General features: G+C 40.4%; 1 protein-coding gene across 2 annotated transcripts in view; it reads left to right on the top strand.

Annotated features, from left to right (window-relative positions):
• Positions 1–14,680, top strand: part of CPD (carboxypeptidase D) — a 752,391-nt gene that overhangs the window by 215,197 nt on the left and 522,514 nt on the right. For both annotated transcript variants that reach the window (XM_085649244.1, XM_085649245.1), the window contains exon 3: positions 9,251–9,393. In XM_085649244.1, coding sequence (XP_085505370.1) covers positions 9,251–9,393 — 143 coding nt within the window. The remainder of the gene's footprint in view (positions 1–9,250; positions 9,394–14,680) is intronic.

Here is a 14,680-nt window from a genome sequence, read left to right on the forward strand (position 1 = left end):
TAGAGAATACCCAAAGGGCCCCTTCCTTTCCTCCTGTGAAAGGGCCCTTTGGGTATTCTCTACACGTCACGGGTCACCTACCCTTTTCTTCACTATCCCCAGAAGAAAATATCACCATGTATAGATAAGATTTTCTACTCACTTTTTTACTGTATTTTGGATAGTGCTTTTCTGTCTTTTTGTTTTTGTTGTTGCCAGTACTGAGAACAGTGCTAGACATGGGTTTGCGTCTGTGATTCTGCTTTAGATCACTTGCTTTTCAGAGCAGTAAGAGTGTTATAACCTGTTGGGACAGTTTTTTATCACTGCTGTAGCATTAGGCCACTTGGCGCCAGTATAAGCTATCAGCTTTGATTCTGATTTCTATCTTGTTTATTCCACTTGCTGGTACATTGGTGGCATAGATTTAGGGCTTTCAGTTGAGATGCGCTAAGCCACTTGGCTGTTATTTTTATCCCTTTGTCTTTCTTTTTACTTTTTTTCCTTTCACTATGAGGAAATAGCAATAGATTGTACACAGCTATTGTAAACTAGGATCTTTCCTATGTTTTCTTGTGCACTATGCACCTATATGCAATTATGCCAGTCTCAACTATTGTGTACATGAATGTACCTGTGGACATTACAAGATGGCCGACAAACTTCTAGCACGGAAGTACACTTGCTGTAATGCTGTCCTATGTTTATGTCTAGTACCCTCCACTATGTAATGGGTGTTTTGTATTCGGCTCTTCGTGTGATCAAGGAAGTTTGACTTCCGAAACGCGTAGCCTGTACCTCAATTAAATATCCTCCTTGAACTTCTGAGAGCGCGTATTATTGCATTTTGGATCAGAATATATATATATATATATATATATATATATATATATATATATATTCACTTAAAAAACCATAGGTTTCACACATGTTATAGTTAGCTGGCTATTTCACTCGTAAAAAACCAATGAAATTCCCCCGTTATAGTTAGTGCAGGCAACTATAACTCACGCGACCGCAATCCTCTGCTAATGACGTCAGATATTACATCACTGATGACATATGTGTCTTTATGAAAAATAAATATTTGTAATATATGTATAGCTAAAGATTAATGGAAGAAGACATGGGTAAATAAGTGTCTAAATACAGTGATGTAATATCTGACGTCATCAGCAGAGGATTGCGGTCGCGTGAGTTATAGTTGCCTGCACTAACTATAACGGGGGAATTTCATTGGTTTTTTACGAGTGAAATATCCAGCTAACTATAACATGTGTGAAACCTATGGTTTTTTAAGTGAATTTGCAAGGTTTTTTAAATGCTAATTCGTAACTATAACGTGTGTGAAACCTATGGTTTTTTCAGTGAATATATAAACATAAATATAATCTGCATATCTATATAAATATAAATTCATGCAAATATATACATATATGCATGGTATGTACATGAAAGTTTGAAAAACTCTAATACAAGCAAAGCTAAAGAGCCACCTAATTACAAACAGAATTGCTTTAACTTAAACGAGGGCGAGGCCTATTGCATTTTCAATGCTTGTTTACTTTGATTCCATCAAGAAGGCATTCAGATGTGTCCCACATTTTCCATAAATTCTGAATGGTAGCACTCTAGTTGCTCATTAGATCACTGTAGTAAAGCTACTGCTCACCAGGGAAGTCTGCTGCTGGTATTGAAAGTGCATGTTTCAGTCTGCATGTCAGAATTTTTTAATGAAATAGAAGAGGATTTGATAAGTCACTCAAAATGTGCCCTAATTTTTGTTTTTTCCTCACTAATCATAATTTCTATGGCAAAATGAACCTCCTCATTGTGTACCTTTTAAATTAAACTACTCACTCTCTACTACTCTCTACTACTCACTCTCTACTACTCACTCGCTACTACTTTCTACTACTCACTCTCTACTACTCACTCTCTACTACTCACTTTCTACTACTCACTTTCTACTACTCTTTCTACTACTCTCTACTACTCTCTACTACTCACTCTCTACTACTCACTCTCTACTACTCACTCTCTACTACTCACTCTCTACTACTCACTCTCTACTACTCTCTCTCTACTACTCTCTCTCTACTACTCTCTCTCTACTACTCTCTCTCTACTACTCTCTCTACTACTCTCTCTACTACTCTCTCTACTACTCTCTCTACTACTCTCTCTACTACTCACTCTCTACTACTCACTCTACTACTCTCTACTACTCTCTGCTACTCTCTTTCTACTACTCTCTACCACTCACTCTCTACTACTCTCTACTATTCACTCTCTACTACTCACTCTCTACTACTCTCTCTCTACTACTCTCTCTCTACTACACACTCTCTACTACTCGCTCTCTACTACACACTCTCTACTACTCGCTCTCTACTACTCACTCTACTACTCACTCTCTACTTCTCCACTACTCTCTACTAATCACTCTCTACTACTCACTCTGTACTACTCTCTACTACACACTCTCTCTCTACTACTCACTCTCTACTACTCACTCTCTACTACTCACTCTCTACTACTCACTCTACTACTCACTCTACTACTCACTCTCTACTACTCACTCTCTACTACTCACTCTCTACTACTCACTCTCTACTACTTACTCTCTACTACTCACTCTCTACTACTCTCTCTACTACTCTGTACTACTCTCTACTACTCACTCTCTACTACTCTCTCTCTACTACTCTACTACTCTCTCTACTACTCACTCTCTACTACTCACTCTCTACTACTCACTCTCTACTACTCACTCTCTACTACTCACTCTCTACTACTCTCTCTACTACTCTGTACTACTCTCTACTACTCACTCTCTACTACTCTCTCTCTACTACTCTCTCTCTACTACTCTACTACTCTCTCTACTACTCACTCTACTACTCACTCTCTACTACTCACTCTCTACTACTCTCTCTACTACTCTGTACTACTCTCCTACTCACTCTCTACTACTCTCTCTCTACTACTCTACTACTCTCTCTACTACTCACTCTACTACTCACTCTCTACTACTCTCTACTACTCACTCTCTACTACTCTACTACTCTCTCTACTACTCTCTCTACTACTCATTCTCTACTACTCACTCTCTACTACTCACTCTCTACTACTCACTCTCTACTACTCACTCTCTACTACTCACTCTCTACTACTCACTCTCTACTACTCACTCTCTACTACTCTCTACTACTCTCTACTACTCTCTACTACTCTCTCTACTACTCTCTCTACTACTCTCTCTACTACTCTCTCTACTACTCTCTCTACTACTCTCTCTACTACTCTCTCTACTACTCACTACTACTCTCTCCTACTCACTCTCTGCTACTCTCTCCTACTCTCTCTACTACTCTCTCTCTACTCTCTACTCTCTATTACTCATCCTCTACTCTCTACCTCTCTACCTCTCTCTCTACTACTCTCTACCTCTCTACCTCTCTACCTCTCTACCTCTCTACCTCTCTACCTCTCTACCTCTCTACCTCTCTACCTCTCTACCTCTCTACCTCTACGTCTCTACCTCTACGTCTCTACCTCTACGTCTCTACCTCTCTACCTCTCTCTACCTCTCTACCTCTCTCTACACGCACACATATGCACATATATGCATTTATATATATGTATGTGTATATATATATGTATATACATACATATATATAATCTGCATATCTATATAAATACAAATATAAATGCATGCATACATATACAGATATGCATCTTATTTACATGACATTTTGAAAAACACTAATAAAAGCAAAGCTAAAAAGCCACCTAATTACAAACAGAATTGCTTTAACTTAAACGAGGGCGAGACCTATTGCATTTTCAATGCTTGTTTACTTTGGTTCCATCAAGAAGGCATTCAGATGTGACACATTTGCCATAAATTCTGAATGGTAGCACTCTAGTTCCTCATTAGATCACTGTAGTAAAGCTACTGCTCACCAGGGAAGTCTGCTGCTGGTATTCAAAGTGCATGTTTCAGTCTGCATGTCAGAACTTTTTAATGAAATAGAAGAGGATTTGAGAAGTCAAAATGTGCCATCAGTTTTCTTTCTGCAGCACTAGTCATAATTTCTATGGCAAAATGAACCCCCTCATTTTGTTCCTTTGCAAATTAAATGTTTTAAATGTTACCACTTTATTCCAATCAAGATGGCTGCAGGTGTGCCATACTTTTGTCATAAGTAAGACTGTTAGCGCTCTAGTTGTTCTTTAAAACACTCTGGGATTTCTGTCATTGGGCTATACTTGGGCTACATCTCGGTGATATTTGTGCCACATTTGGGCTCTTTTGTCTCTGGTGGCCATCTTGGGAGACTTGTTATGAAGTTTCCTAATTTCCTCATTTACTGCAGTCTCCTCAGTAGGCATACTGTCAGTTTTTTACTTTGATTCAATGAAGAAGGCATTCAGATGTGTCACACATTTGCCATAAATTCAGAATGTTAGCACTCTAGTTGCTCATTAGATCACTGTAGTAAAGATACTGCTCACCAGGGAAGTCTGCTGCTGGTATTGAAAGTGCATGTTTCAGTCTGCATGTCAGAATTCTTTAATGAAATAGAAGAGGATTTGAGAAGTCAAAATGTGCCCTAATTTTTCTTTCTGCTGCACTAAGCATACATTCTATGGCAAAATAAACCATCTCATTTTGTTCCTTTTTAAATTAAATGTTTTAAATGTTACCACTTTATTCCAATCAAGATGGCTTCAGGTGTGCCATACCTTTGTCATAAGTAAGACTGTTAGCGCTCTAGTTGTTCTTTGGAACACTCTGGGAAGCTGCAGTAGAACACAAAGGAATCAACTGACAGTCTCTGCCCTTGTTAGATGTACATGTTTTACTGAGAATGTCAGACTTCATTCTCACATGACTGAGAAAGATAATGTGAATTTACAGAAAATATGCTCTCAGTTTAGCTTACAGATCACCTTCCAAACCTCTGTGGGAAAAGCATGTGAAAATAGTTTTCTCTCAAACATGATTCATGATATCCCAGCAGAAGGCTTTTTCACATGGTAAAATCACCTTAGAACATACTACAATTCCTAAAATGAGTATGGTACCATCAATAAATGATTTATAATGTAACTAAGGTCTTAAAACCTTCTATTAACTGCAATGCTTTTTAATGAGGTGCTATCATGTATATTGATCCCAAGATGGCTGCCAACACTTCTTGGATGAAGTGCTGACAGCCAATCAGATCTCACAATGAGATGTGTGGTTAGGCTCCGCCCAGATATGTATATGATTTTACTTTTGATTTTCTCAGGAACTACTGAACGGATTTACACCATATATGCAAAAGGCACATGCCTGACCTGAGGACTACCTCTTTGCCAAATTTCAAGTAATTCTGTTCAGCCGTTCTGGCTCTAGCTGTGTCTAAAGGTCCTATGGAAATATGCATGGGGAAAACGCGTTTTGGGACCCCCCTTTTTTCTCGGCCCCCGCTTGACGAATCACCCCGAGACTTTCAGGGTAGGAGCTGAATGGAGCGCCCCATTAGTTTTGAAAATTTCGCGAGGATTCGTCAACCGGCGCCAAAGTTATTCAAAATAGAATTTTGATATTTCCTATGGAAACTAGGTTGTAACTATCTACTGGCGACCGCCAGTAGATAATATAAATATATATATATTACCTACTGGCGGTCGCCAGTAGGTAGTTATAGTTAGGACCACGTTTCCATAGGAAAACCTCAACATTCTATTTTGAATAACTTTGGCGCCGGTCGACGAATCCTCGCGAATTTCTCAAAATAGGTGGGGCGCTACACTCCGCTCCTACCCTGAAAGTCTCGGGGGGGATCCGTCAAGCGGGGGCTGAGATAAAAGGGGGGTCCCAAAACGCGTTTTTCCCATGCATTTTTCCATAGGACCTTTAGAACGAGCTACAGCCCGAACGGCTGAACAGAATTACTCAAAATTTGGCAGAGAGGTAGTCCCTAGGTCAAGGAAGTGCCTTTTGTAGGTTTGGTGTAAATCTGTTCAGTAGATTCTGAGAAAATAGCCTTTAAATCAATATATATATCTGAGCCCGCTTACGGTACGCTTACCGTACGCTTACGGTAAGCGTACGGTGGCGTGCGCGAGCGCGATTCTGATTGGCTCTTAGATCTTAGTAAACATTCGAATCGGCCGAAACCAGGAAGCGGCGGCCGCCATTTTGTGTATTTCACTCTGAAAAAAAAGAGTGAAAACAAGGAAAGGGGGCAATGAGGAGAGTTACAGACCCCCTAACATTTGTAAGGGGGTCAAAGAAGGACAGAAAAGTACAAAGAAAACATTTATTGATTTTAAAAAAAATCACGGGGTACGCGTACGGTAAGCTTACGGTAAGCGTACGGTAGGAAAAAAAAAAAAAAAAAGTGAAAATCAGATTTAAGTGTTTAGATATTAGGGGGCTCTAAAAAGAGCCGTTGGGTTTATGAAATGATTTTTTAGTGGTACCTACAAGTAAGTACCGATGCAGAGTCTAAGGTTCAAGAGGAAGACTCTGTTCCCTTCATCATTGAAGTGCACACCATCTCCTCTATAAATGTCTTGCATGTCATAACGCAAGTTGTTGTGGTAAATGGCACCCATACCATAGTCACGGAGGAAAGCAGAAACAGATTTGTTGACGTGCTTTCTTGCTTTGTCATCGCACTGCGTGCCCACCGTGCGTGCACGGCACTAACTGCGTAAAGTGGGCGCGCGGTGCGCGAAGCGCACCGCGTGCTCATTGTGCGCGCACGGTGCGCGAAGCGCACCGTGCGCGCACGGAACGAACTGCGTTAAGTGGGCGCGCACGCCACGAATGGCGTAAAGTAACTTAGCATTTAAAAAACCGTACAAATTCACTGAAAAAACCATAGGTTTCACACACGTTATAGTTAGGAATTAGCATTTAAAAAACCTTGCAAATTCACTGAAAAAACCATAGGTTTCACACGTTATAGTTAGCGGAAATTTTACTGATAAAAAACCAATGAAATTCCCCCGTTATAGTTAGTGCAGGCAACTATAACTCACGCGACCGCAATCTTCTGCTGATGACATATGTGTCTTTATGAAAAAAAAATATTTGTAATATATGTATAGCTAAAAATGTATGGAAGAAGACATGGGCAAATAAGTGTCTAAATACAGTATTAGCATCAGCAGAGGATTGCGGTCGCGTGAGTTATAGTTGCCTGCACTAACTATAACGGGGGAATTTCATTGGTTTTTTATCAGTAAAATTTCCGCTAACTATAACATGTGTGAAACCTATGTTTTTTTCAGTGAATATATATATATATATATATATATATATATATATATATATATATATATATATATATATATATATATATATATATATATTCACTCACACTCTCTCTCGCCAGTTTAATATATACACCGCGGACCTCTGTGAGGCGCTTTTGAAAATAAACATCTTTCCACCCAAATTAACCCATCTTGGACTGCTCATCATGCAATACGTGGATGATCTGGTACTAGTAGAATTGGTATGAAAAGGGCACTGGAGACCCTACATCTGTACAACGCGGATAACAAACTCTGCGCCAACGCCACAAAAACAAAGATCCTGGTCTTCGGTCACAAACCCAAAAAGTACCAGCTAGAATGGCACCTTGGACCATTAAGGATCGCACCACCAACAGATACAATTATTTGGGGGTACAATTCGTAGACAATGGGAAATCAAACTCGCAGGCTAAGGCATTCGAAGCAAAGGCAGCTAAGGTTACATATGGGCTATGCAAACTAAATCACAAGCTCCAAAGTCACTCTGCGGAGGGCATCCGACGGGTCATGCAGGCCAAACTGATATGCTGAGCTATGATCACCTTATTTGTCCGGGAAAACTAACTGAAAAACTGGAGCGACTACATATATTGGCCTACCGAAAGGTATTCATCTTTCCCTACTCAACCAGGCGCACACTGATCAGTTGGAGCTTAACATTCAAACGATGGACATCAAATGCAAAAAAGATATAATTAAACTGCACTACAGGGTGACCAAGGCGGGCCGTAACCCAAACAGGGAAGCACTAAAAATAGTTTTCCAGGACAACAACAGCCCTTCGCCTGGGCACCTCCTAAAGGCCAATATGACACTGGGCTGGCCCCCAGGGACCATAATCGATACACTTCCCGCAATGGCCAGCTTGAAAAGCCTACTAAGGAAACAGGGCAAATGCATCTCAAGGCTACAAGGCCTCGAACAAATCGGTCACATCCCTGGCATTGAGGGCCTGTCGATTCACTTGCATTCGCAGCAAGTCAACCCTATTTGAAAGCAGGGCTGGTGATTACAGTCCTACGGAACATACTGAGAACTCCTCACACTGCCAATTCGGGACTTCAGGACTCACTGGAAACAGAGTGCATGGAAGCAAGGGATGTCACCTATGTCAATATCACACAGAATGAGCCATGCACATCATTTGTGGCTGCCCAGTATTGCTGGGACAGAGGCGACTATATAGGACGCACCACTTTAGGGGCCCACATACGATTCTGTTTTTCCATCTAGCACCCTACACAATCTCTTGGCGGTGCCCTTTGCACTACCAAGCACCAAACGGATTAATACTTTACTGAGCACGCAATTGGTCTTTTTAATATTAGATTTTTATCGACCTGGGTGGAGTATCGTCTATTATTTGTCGCATTAACCTGACAATTGTCCTGTATAACTTAACTCCATGCATGCCTGCCCGCCACAATATTGCATGCACGTGCTCTTCAGTCTTGGCCTTGCGCAGTATTGTCTCGCCCTGTATTCGCTATACAAACCACTTTTTACCGCATACCTCGGGTAACTGTTAATTTTGCTTGGCGACAAATGCTACGACCTCTCTAAATTTCTACATGGCCTTATTTTATGGCTTAACTAATGCGGTCTTTTATATTTTTATGCTCTTTTTGCTATTGCTTTTGTAAAAGATTTTAAGTAATCATACAATAAAATATTGATTCATACATATATATATATATATATATATATCTAAAATAGTCGTTTTTGTATAAAATGTGGGTTTCACAATCTGCTGTGCCAGTTCGAGTAAGAGGATCAAAGGTTTTGTACCTAGAGTGTGTAATGAGATTTTCTTTAAATTTGTCTCACATTTTTCACCCCCTACTCTCCCTCCATGCCCCTCTGAAGTTTTCTGCTGTAGTTATTAAATACATAAATCATGTGGCTGATCATGGTTTCACAAGTTATCCCATTTTCTGCCCGATAGGTGGAATGCAAGACTACAACTACTTGTGGGGCAACTGCTTCGAAGTGACATTTGAACTATCATGCTGTAAGTTTCCTCTAGCCTCTGAGCTTCCCCAGGAGTGGAGGAACAACTATGAATCACTCATCACATTCATGGAGAAGGTAACCGGAAGTGTGCATAATCAAGTCGTCAAATTGAAATGCCAGCCTTTCGGTGGCATTGGCACATACTTGAGTTAATGTGTTTAATAAAATGAAGTTAATTTTTGATATAGCGCTTTGTTGTTTCTGTTGGCATGATGCTTTTGAAAGTAGGCAGGTCATGTTTCTAGGATGAGTTGGATTTGTTTGTCATTAACAGAACATCAGTAGGTGTGCTACTACCAGGGCGATGGCATGATTACAAATTAGCTAAACAATGTGGACGAACCCACTGTAAGAAAAACTTATGAAACTCACTGTTGTGGTAAGGTATCTCTGGGAACCATTAGGGTTTCTTAAAAGACCCCTCACACACCAACCTAGTTGGTGTCATGCTTCATCAGCGGGTGTGGTGTATTTGTGTGAAATTGTGTGAGTTAAAAATATCTCTGGGAATCCTTGCCTGATATGTTTATTAATGACGGCTCAGGATATCGTTAAAAACAAGTGGTGCAACCAATGGAGGGATTTGCTCCTAGTTGTCAAATGATGAAGCATTTCATAAGTTTTTCTTTCAGTGGGTTTGTCCACATTGTTTAGCTAATTATTGAACTGGGGACAAGGGCGCACCCTAACATTTCCTCCCTCTCTCCTTGGTTTACAATGATTACAAATTAACCTAGGCATTGTGGTCAATACAGTACATAAAACTTACCGTTCAGTTTTCCTTTATTGAAAATCCTAGTAAATTTACAGTTGGAAAGTGTGATGTAGTTTGAAATATGTCTTTGGTTAACGATGCAGACTTACCTCCATTCATTATAGGTAAGGGAGCCAAGGACCTGGTCCACCTGTCCTTTATTTATCTGAGTCTAGTTTGACAATTTGAGGCTGCTTTCAAACCTACACACCACCCCTGCTTATAAAAGAAATGAAAGGTTTAAATTGGTGATGTCCCCCTCCCCCCTTCTACTGTTGCCTCTTATATTTAAACTACAATACAATACCACAGAGCAGACAGCACTTTCACCTTCGCCAGGCAATTACCTCGGCTTTTGTAGGAAATAATGGTTAGCAAATGATGGTGCTGATGTGTGGTTGCAAAATGCATTTTTAAAAAAAAGAAAAAAAGGCAACAATCACAGGCCTCGAAATATTTACTCGCTATGGCAAGTCAGATTTGATCAGATCGAGCTAAATTTAGGGCCTACTGGTCAGTTCTAGTGAGTGAACATGAGCTGGAAAGGAAAAGGGGTGCGGTTCATTCATAAATGTGCTTTTTAATCTCGTTTTTATCTTGACACGTTTGCTGTATGTACAAGGATAAATGTCAGTTTGTCTTTTTACTAATTGCTTTTTATCTTATCCTGGAAAATTGTTTACTTTTCTTTCTCTTACTACTGTTGAATGATTTTATCTACCAAGCTGTCCGACAATTCCGGTGAAACAGAAAGCTGTAGGATGTCAGTTTTTATCTAACACAACCATCAAATAGCCTGTGAATAAATGGTACGAATATTTCAAACTATATCGGGAATTACGAAAGCAAATCTTTTTGTAATTCAGAAGTGGGATGCAAACAAAGATTTAAATAGGCGCAAAACGGATCAGAACACTTTACTCTGTGATGTGCAAATGACAAATATTTGCAGAAACCCTATTATTAAGCCTTGTTTGTACACTGTATAGTTTGATCAGTAAAACTTTGTCAGTGGGAAATCTTGGGGCCATTTCAATGGAAAATGTGCAGGTTGCAAATTACAGTATGCTACCACTTCATGCTTTAGTTATGTATTCTTTGAAAGTGAACAAGATTTGAGAAACATTCCTGAACCCCCCCAATGACAATGCTATTAACGACCTAAGAGAAAAGGCAGGGGTCATGTATAAGCTATATGTGGCCCGAGGTGTATGCTATATGGAGAACAAGTTTAGTCTATTATATCAAACAAGAGATTTTGTACAGCTGAACTCGTGTTTTTGAAGGTGCTCTCATATGTGATAATGAAGAAAAAGATGGCTCAGTGATTTAAAATATTTGCCCAGTATCACATAATTTGAAACCAGTGTATGGGTCAAGAGCTGTACAGTTAGGTTGAGTAGATTATTTACGTCACTAGACCTGGATGTCTGGTAACACTTTCTCAAATTTCTCTATATTAGTGTTTTACAACGGTGAAAAAACAATCACGGTTATGTCCGTCTCGATGCAATAACCTTTCATTTTACAGTGTGATGCCATTGTACAGTACGGTTCCATACAAATTAAGAAAGCCATTTATAACTTTTTTGCAAAATAGTTAGCAGGACATTTGCCTCCAAAAAGAACAGAACTTATTAATGCCAAAACAAAACCAATTCTTGCCTCCTACCTCCCCATCCCTTTAATACAACTAGAAAGAAAAAAAAAATGAGGCAAATCAGGTAAACTGACTTTGAACTATGGTGCCCTGTATATATCAACTTTTTGTATGGGGGCGCTAGGCTAGAGTGGATCATCTCCTAGGAGGTCTTGCTAGCAAGGGGATGGATGCTATATTAGAACTGAAACCTATGTAGTTCCCTAATCCTCGAGGAGCAGGCGGTGAGAGGGAGACCACGTGAACGGTATGTCACCAGAGGCCCCTAGGCATATTAAAAATGTTAAAATAGTCTAAAGATGTGCCATTTGTTTCACGGTAAGTGCTTGCCATAAGCATGCATGCCATTGTGTCAATTATGGAGCTTCTTTATTTCATGGTCTTGTCACATTTGGTTTGGCATTTCAAAGAGTCATCATCAATACCCAGCAATACACATTCAAGAGGTTTCCGAGTAGGGTACTCCTGTGCATGCTTCATCGGAGCCAATATGTTCGGCCACAATGGCCTAATGGTCGGGTAGTCCCACCAGATGTGGCAAAATTCACCAAACATACCATACCCCCTCCAGCGTAGGTCAGAGGTTTCAGGAAAGATCTTTAATTTTGTTGGGTAGAGATAACAATCATAAAGTATCTTGTAATTAGCTTCTCTCGTACCTAGTGAGTGGTTACTTTTTGGAATGTCGTTTTAGAGTTTCCTCCATTTCGCCATAGTTATTTCTTTACCTAGAACTTGTTCCGAAAAGGAGATGTGTTGCGCTGCATGGTTGGGTAGGAGGTAGGCGATGGAGCCTCTTCAGTTACCTGCTCTCTTAGCAAATTGTTCAATAGGTGTACATTTTCTCATTGCCACCTGTCTCACCTCAGGGGTTAATGCCCAATGTTTCAATTGTAAGTAATTAAAGTGTTCAGAATTAGGGTGGTGAAAGTTACGTTTGTATTTTTAAACATTAGCACATCCCAATTGTGATATAAGTCAGACAGGGTGAGGCATGCCCCCTTCCACCACACATCAAACAGGCCACGGTTTTAGGGCTGGTGGAAATGCCGGATTATAATTAATTGTAGTGAACGGGGATGGAAACGTTGTCCAACTAGCTGTCCTGTTAACCTTATGCCTATAGTGAGTGGCCCTTGTGGGGTGCTTAAATACGCATTTGGCGGGCATTGTTCTTTAGGTTTCAAGGGCACATCCCATTTGACCCTACCCACTATTGCTCTGTCCATGTGCAACCAGTGTTTGTCTGATTCACATAGGGACCATTCAGCAATGATTCTCAGTTGGGCTGCCTGGTAATAGAGTAGGAAATTGGGCAGATCCAGTCCCCCTTACCCCTTTGGTCACCTAAGCAATTAAAAAAGGTAGGCACTCTTCCCCTCTGCCAAATGAAACGGATGACCAAGGTGTGGAGAAAACATCACGGCCTATGTCAATTGACAAGGCTTGAAAGAGATATAAACATTTCGGTAAAATCGACATCGTAATAGCATGTAGCTGCCCCATCCATGAAATGTACACCGGCGACAAACGTTTGAGGTAAATTTTCAATTGTAGGGATAGGAAGGGAGGGAAATTAGCCTGATACAAGGCTGACAATTTAGGTGTAATTTTTATTCCTAGGTATGTAATACTTTTTTTGCCCACTGAAATAGAGTCCCATCTAATATCGTTGCCATTTTGTGTCGGGTAGGGTCCGGTTGAACGGGTAGGATTTTGTCAGGTTAATTCTGAAGCCAGCATGTGCTTCAAAGGATTGAAGCTCACTCTGTAGAGCTTCCAGGGAACTCTGCGGTGGGGTGAGGGTTAACAAAAGCAAAACCTCACCAGCAAATAAAGAGATTTAATCTCCTACATTACCAAATAAGATGCCTTTGATTGAGGGCGTGCCCATATTTTCGTTGCCAACGGTTCTATACTTAATACAAAAAGTAATGGGGAGAGGGGGCATCTCTGCCTAGTGTCTCTCTCCAATTGAAAATACCCTGAGTACACTCTGTTTACTGAAACTTTGGAACAGGGCGCTGTATAATTCGCTCGGATCATAGTTATACAGGTATTATAAAAGCCAAATCTTTTTAGTGTATTAAATAAAAAGGGCCAATCCACCTGATCAAACGCCTTCTCAGCGTCAAGTCCCAATAACACTGCTTCTATATGTCTTTTGGTGGACTTTTCAATCCGGTGTATTACTCTTCAAAACATTATCATGGATTTGTCTGCGCTTGATAAAGCTCGACAGTTCTGTGTGAATAAAGACGAGCATCATATCTTGTAGTCATGTGGGCACAATTTTCAAGTAGTGCTTGGCATCCAGGTTTAATAGGGCAATTGGCCTCTAGAACCTGCAGAGTGGAAGATATTTTCCTGGTTTGGGTATAACTGACACCAGGGCCTCGCTCATCAAGGGCGTAACGGCCTGTTACAACACTGTCTTAAAAAAAGGAGAGTCAAATGTGAGACCAGATCAGCACAAAAGGTCTTATAAAATTCAGCCCTTTGGCCATCCTGACATGGCGATTTAGGACGTTTCAAGGTCATGATAGCCTATCCTACTTTTTCGGTGGAAGTTGCTTCTCCCAAGTACTCATTTTGAGCAGCCGGCACTTAAGGTAGTTCTATTGAGTCAAGGTAGTGGAGTTGTGCACTCGCATCTTTTCATTCTGCTATATATACAGTTTTGAAGAAGGTGCCAAATTCAATAGCCTTTCCTTCCTCCGAGGTCACTATTTCCTGATTCCCTATGAATTCCCCCATGTATACCTTTTCTCTCTTGATCCTTTAACAGACTGCGAGAACCTCCACTTCTCTATAAGACTCTCGCCCTCGCTTTCTTTCTCGGGTATTTTAATCTATCGACCGCCTGGACCTATGGGCCTGTTTCTTAACTCATTATCCGAAACCGTCACTAAGCTAGCCAGTTCCGCCTCAAATTTTACTATTCTAGG

Source organism: Triturus cristatus, chromosome 3_2 (assembly GCF_964204655.1).
Source record: "Triturus cristatus chromosome 3_2, aTriCri1.1, whole genome shotgun sequence".
NCBI lineage: Eukaryota > Metazoa > Chordata > Amphibia > Caudata > Salamandridae > Triturus > Triturus cristatus.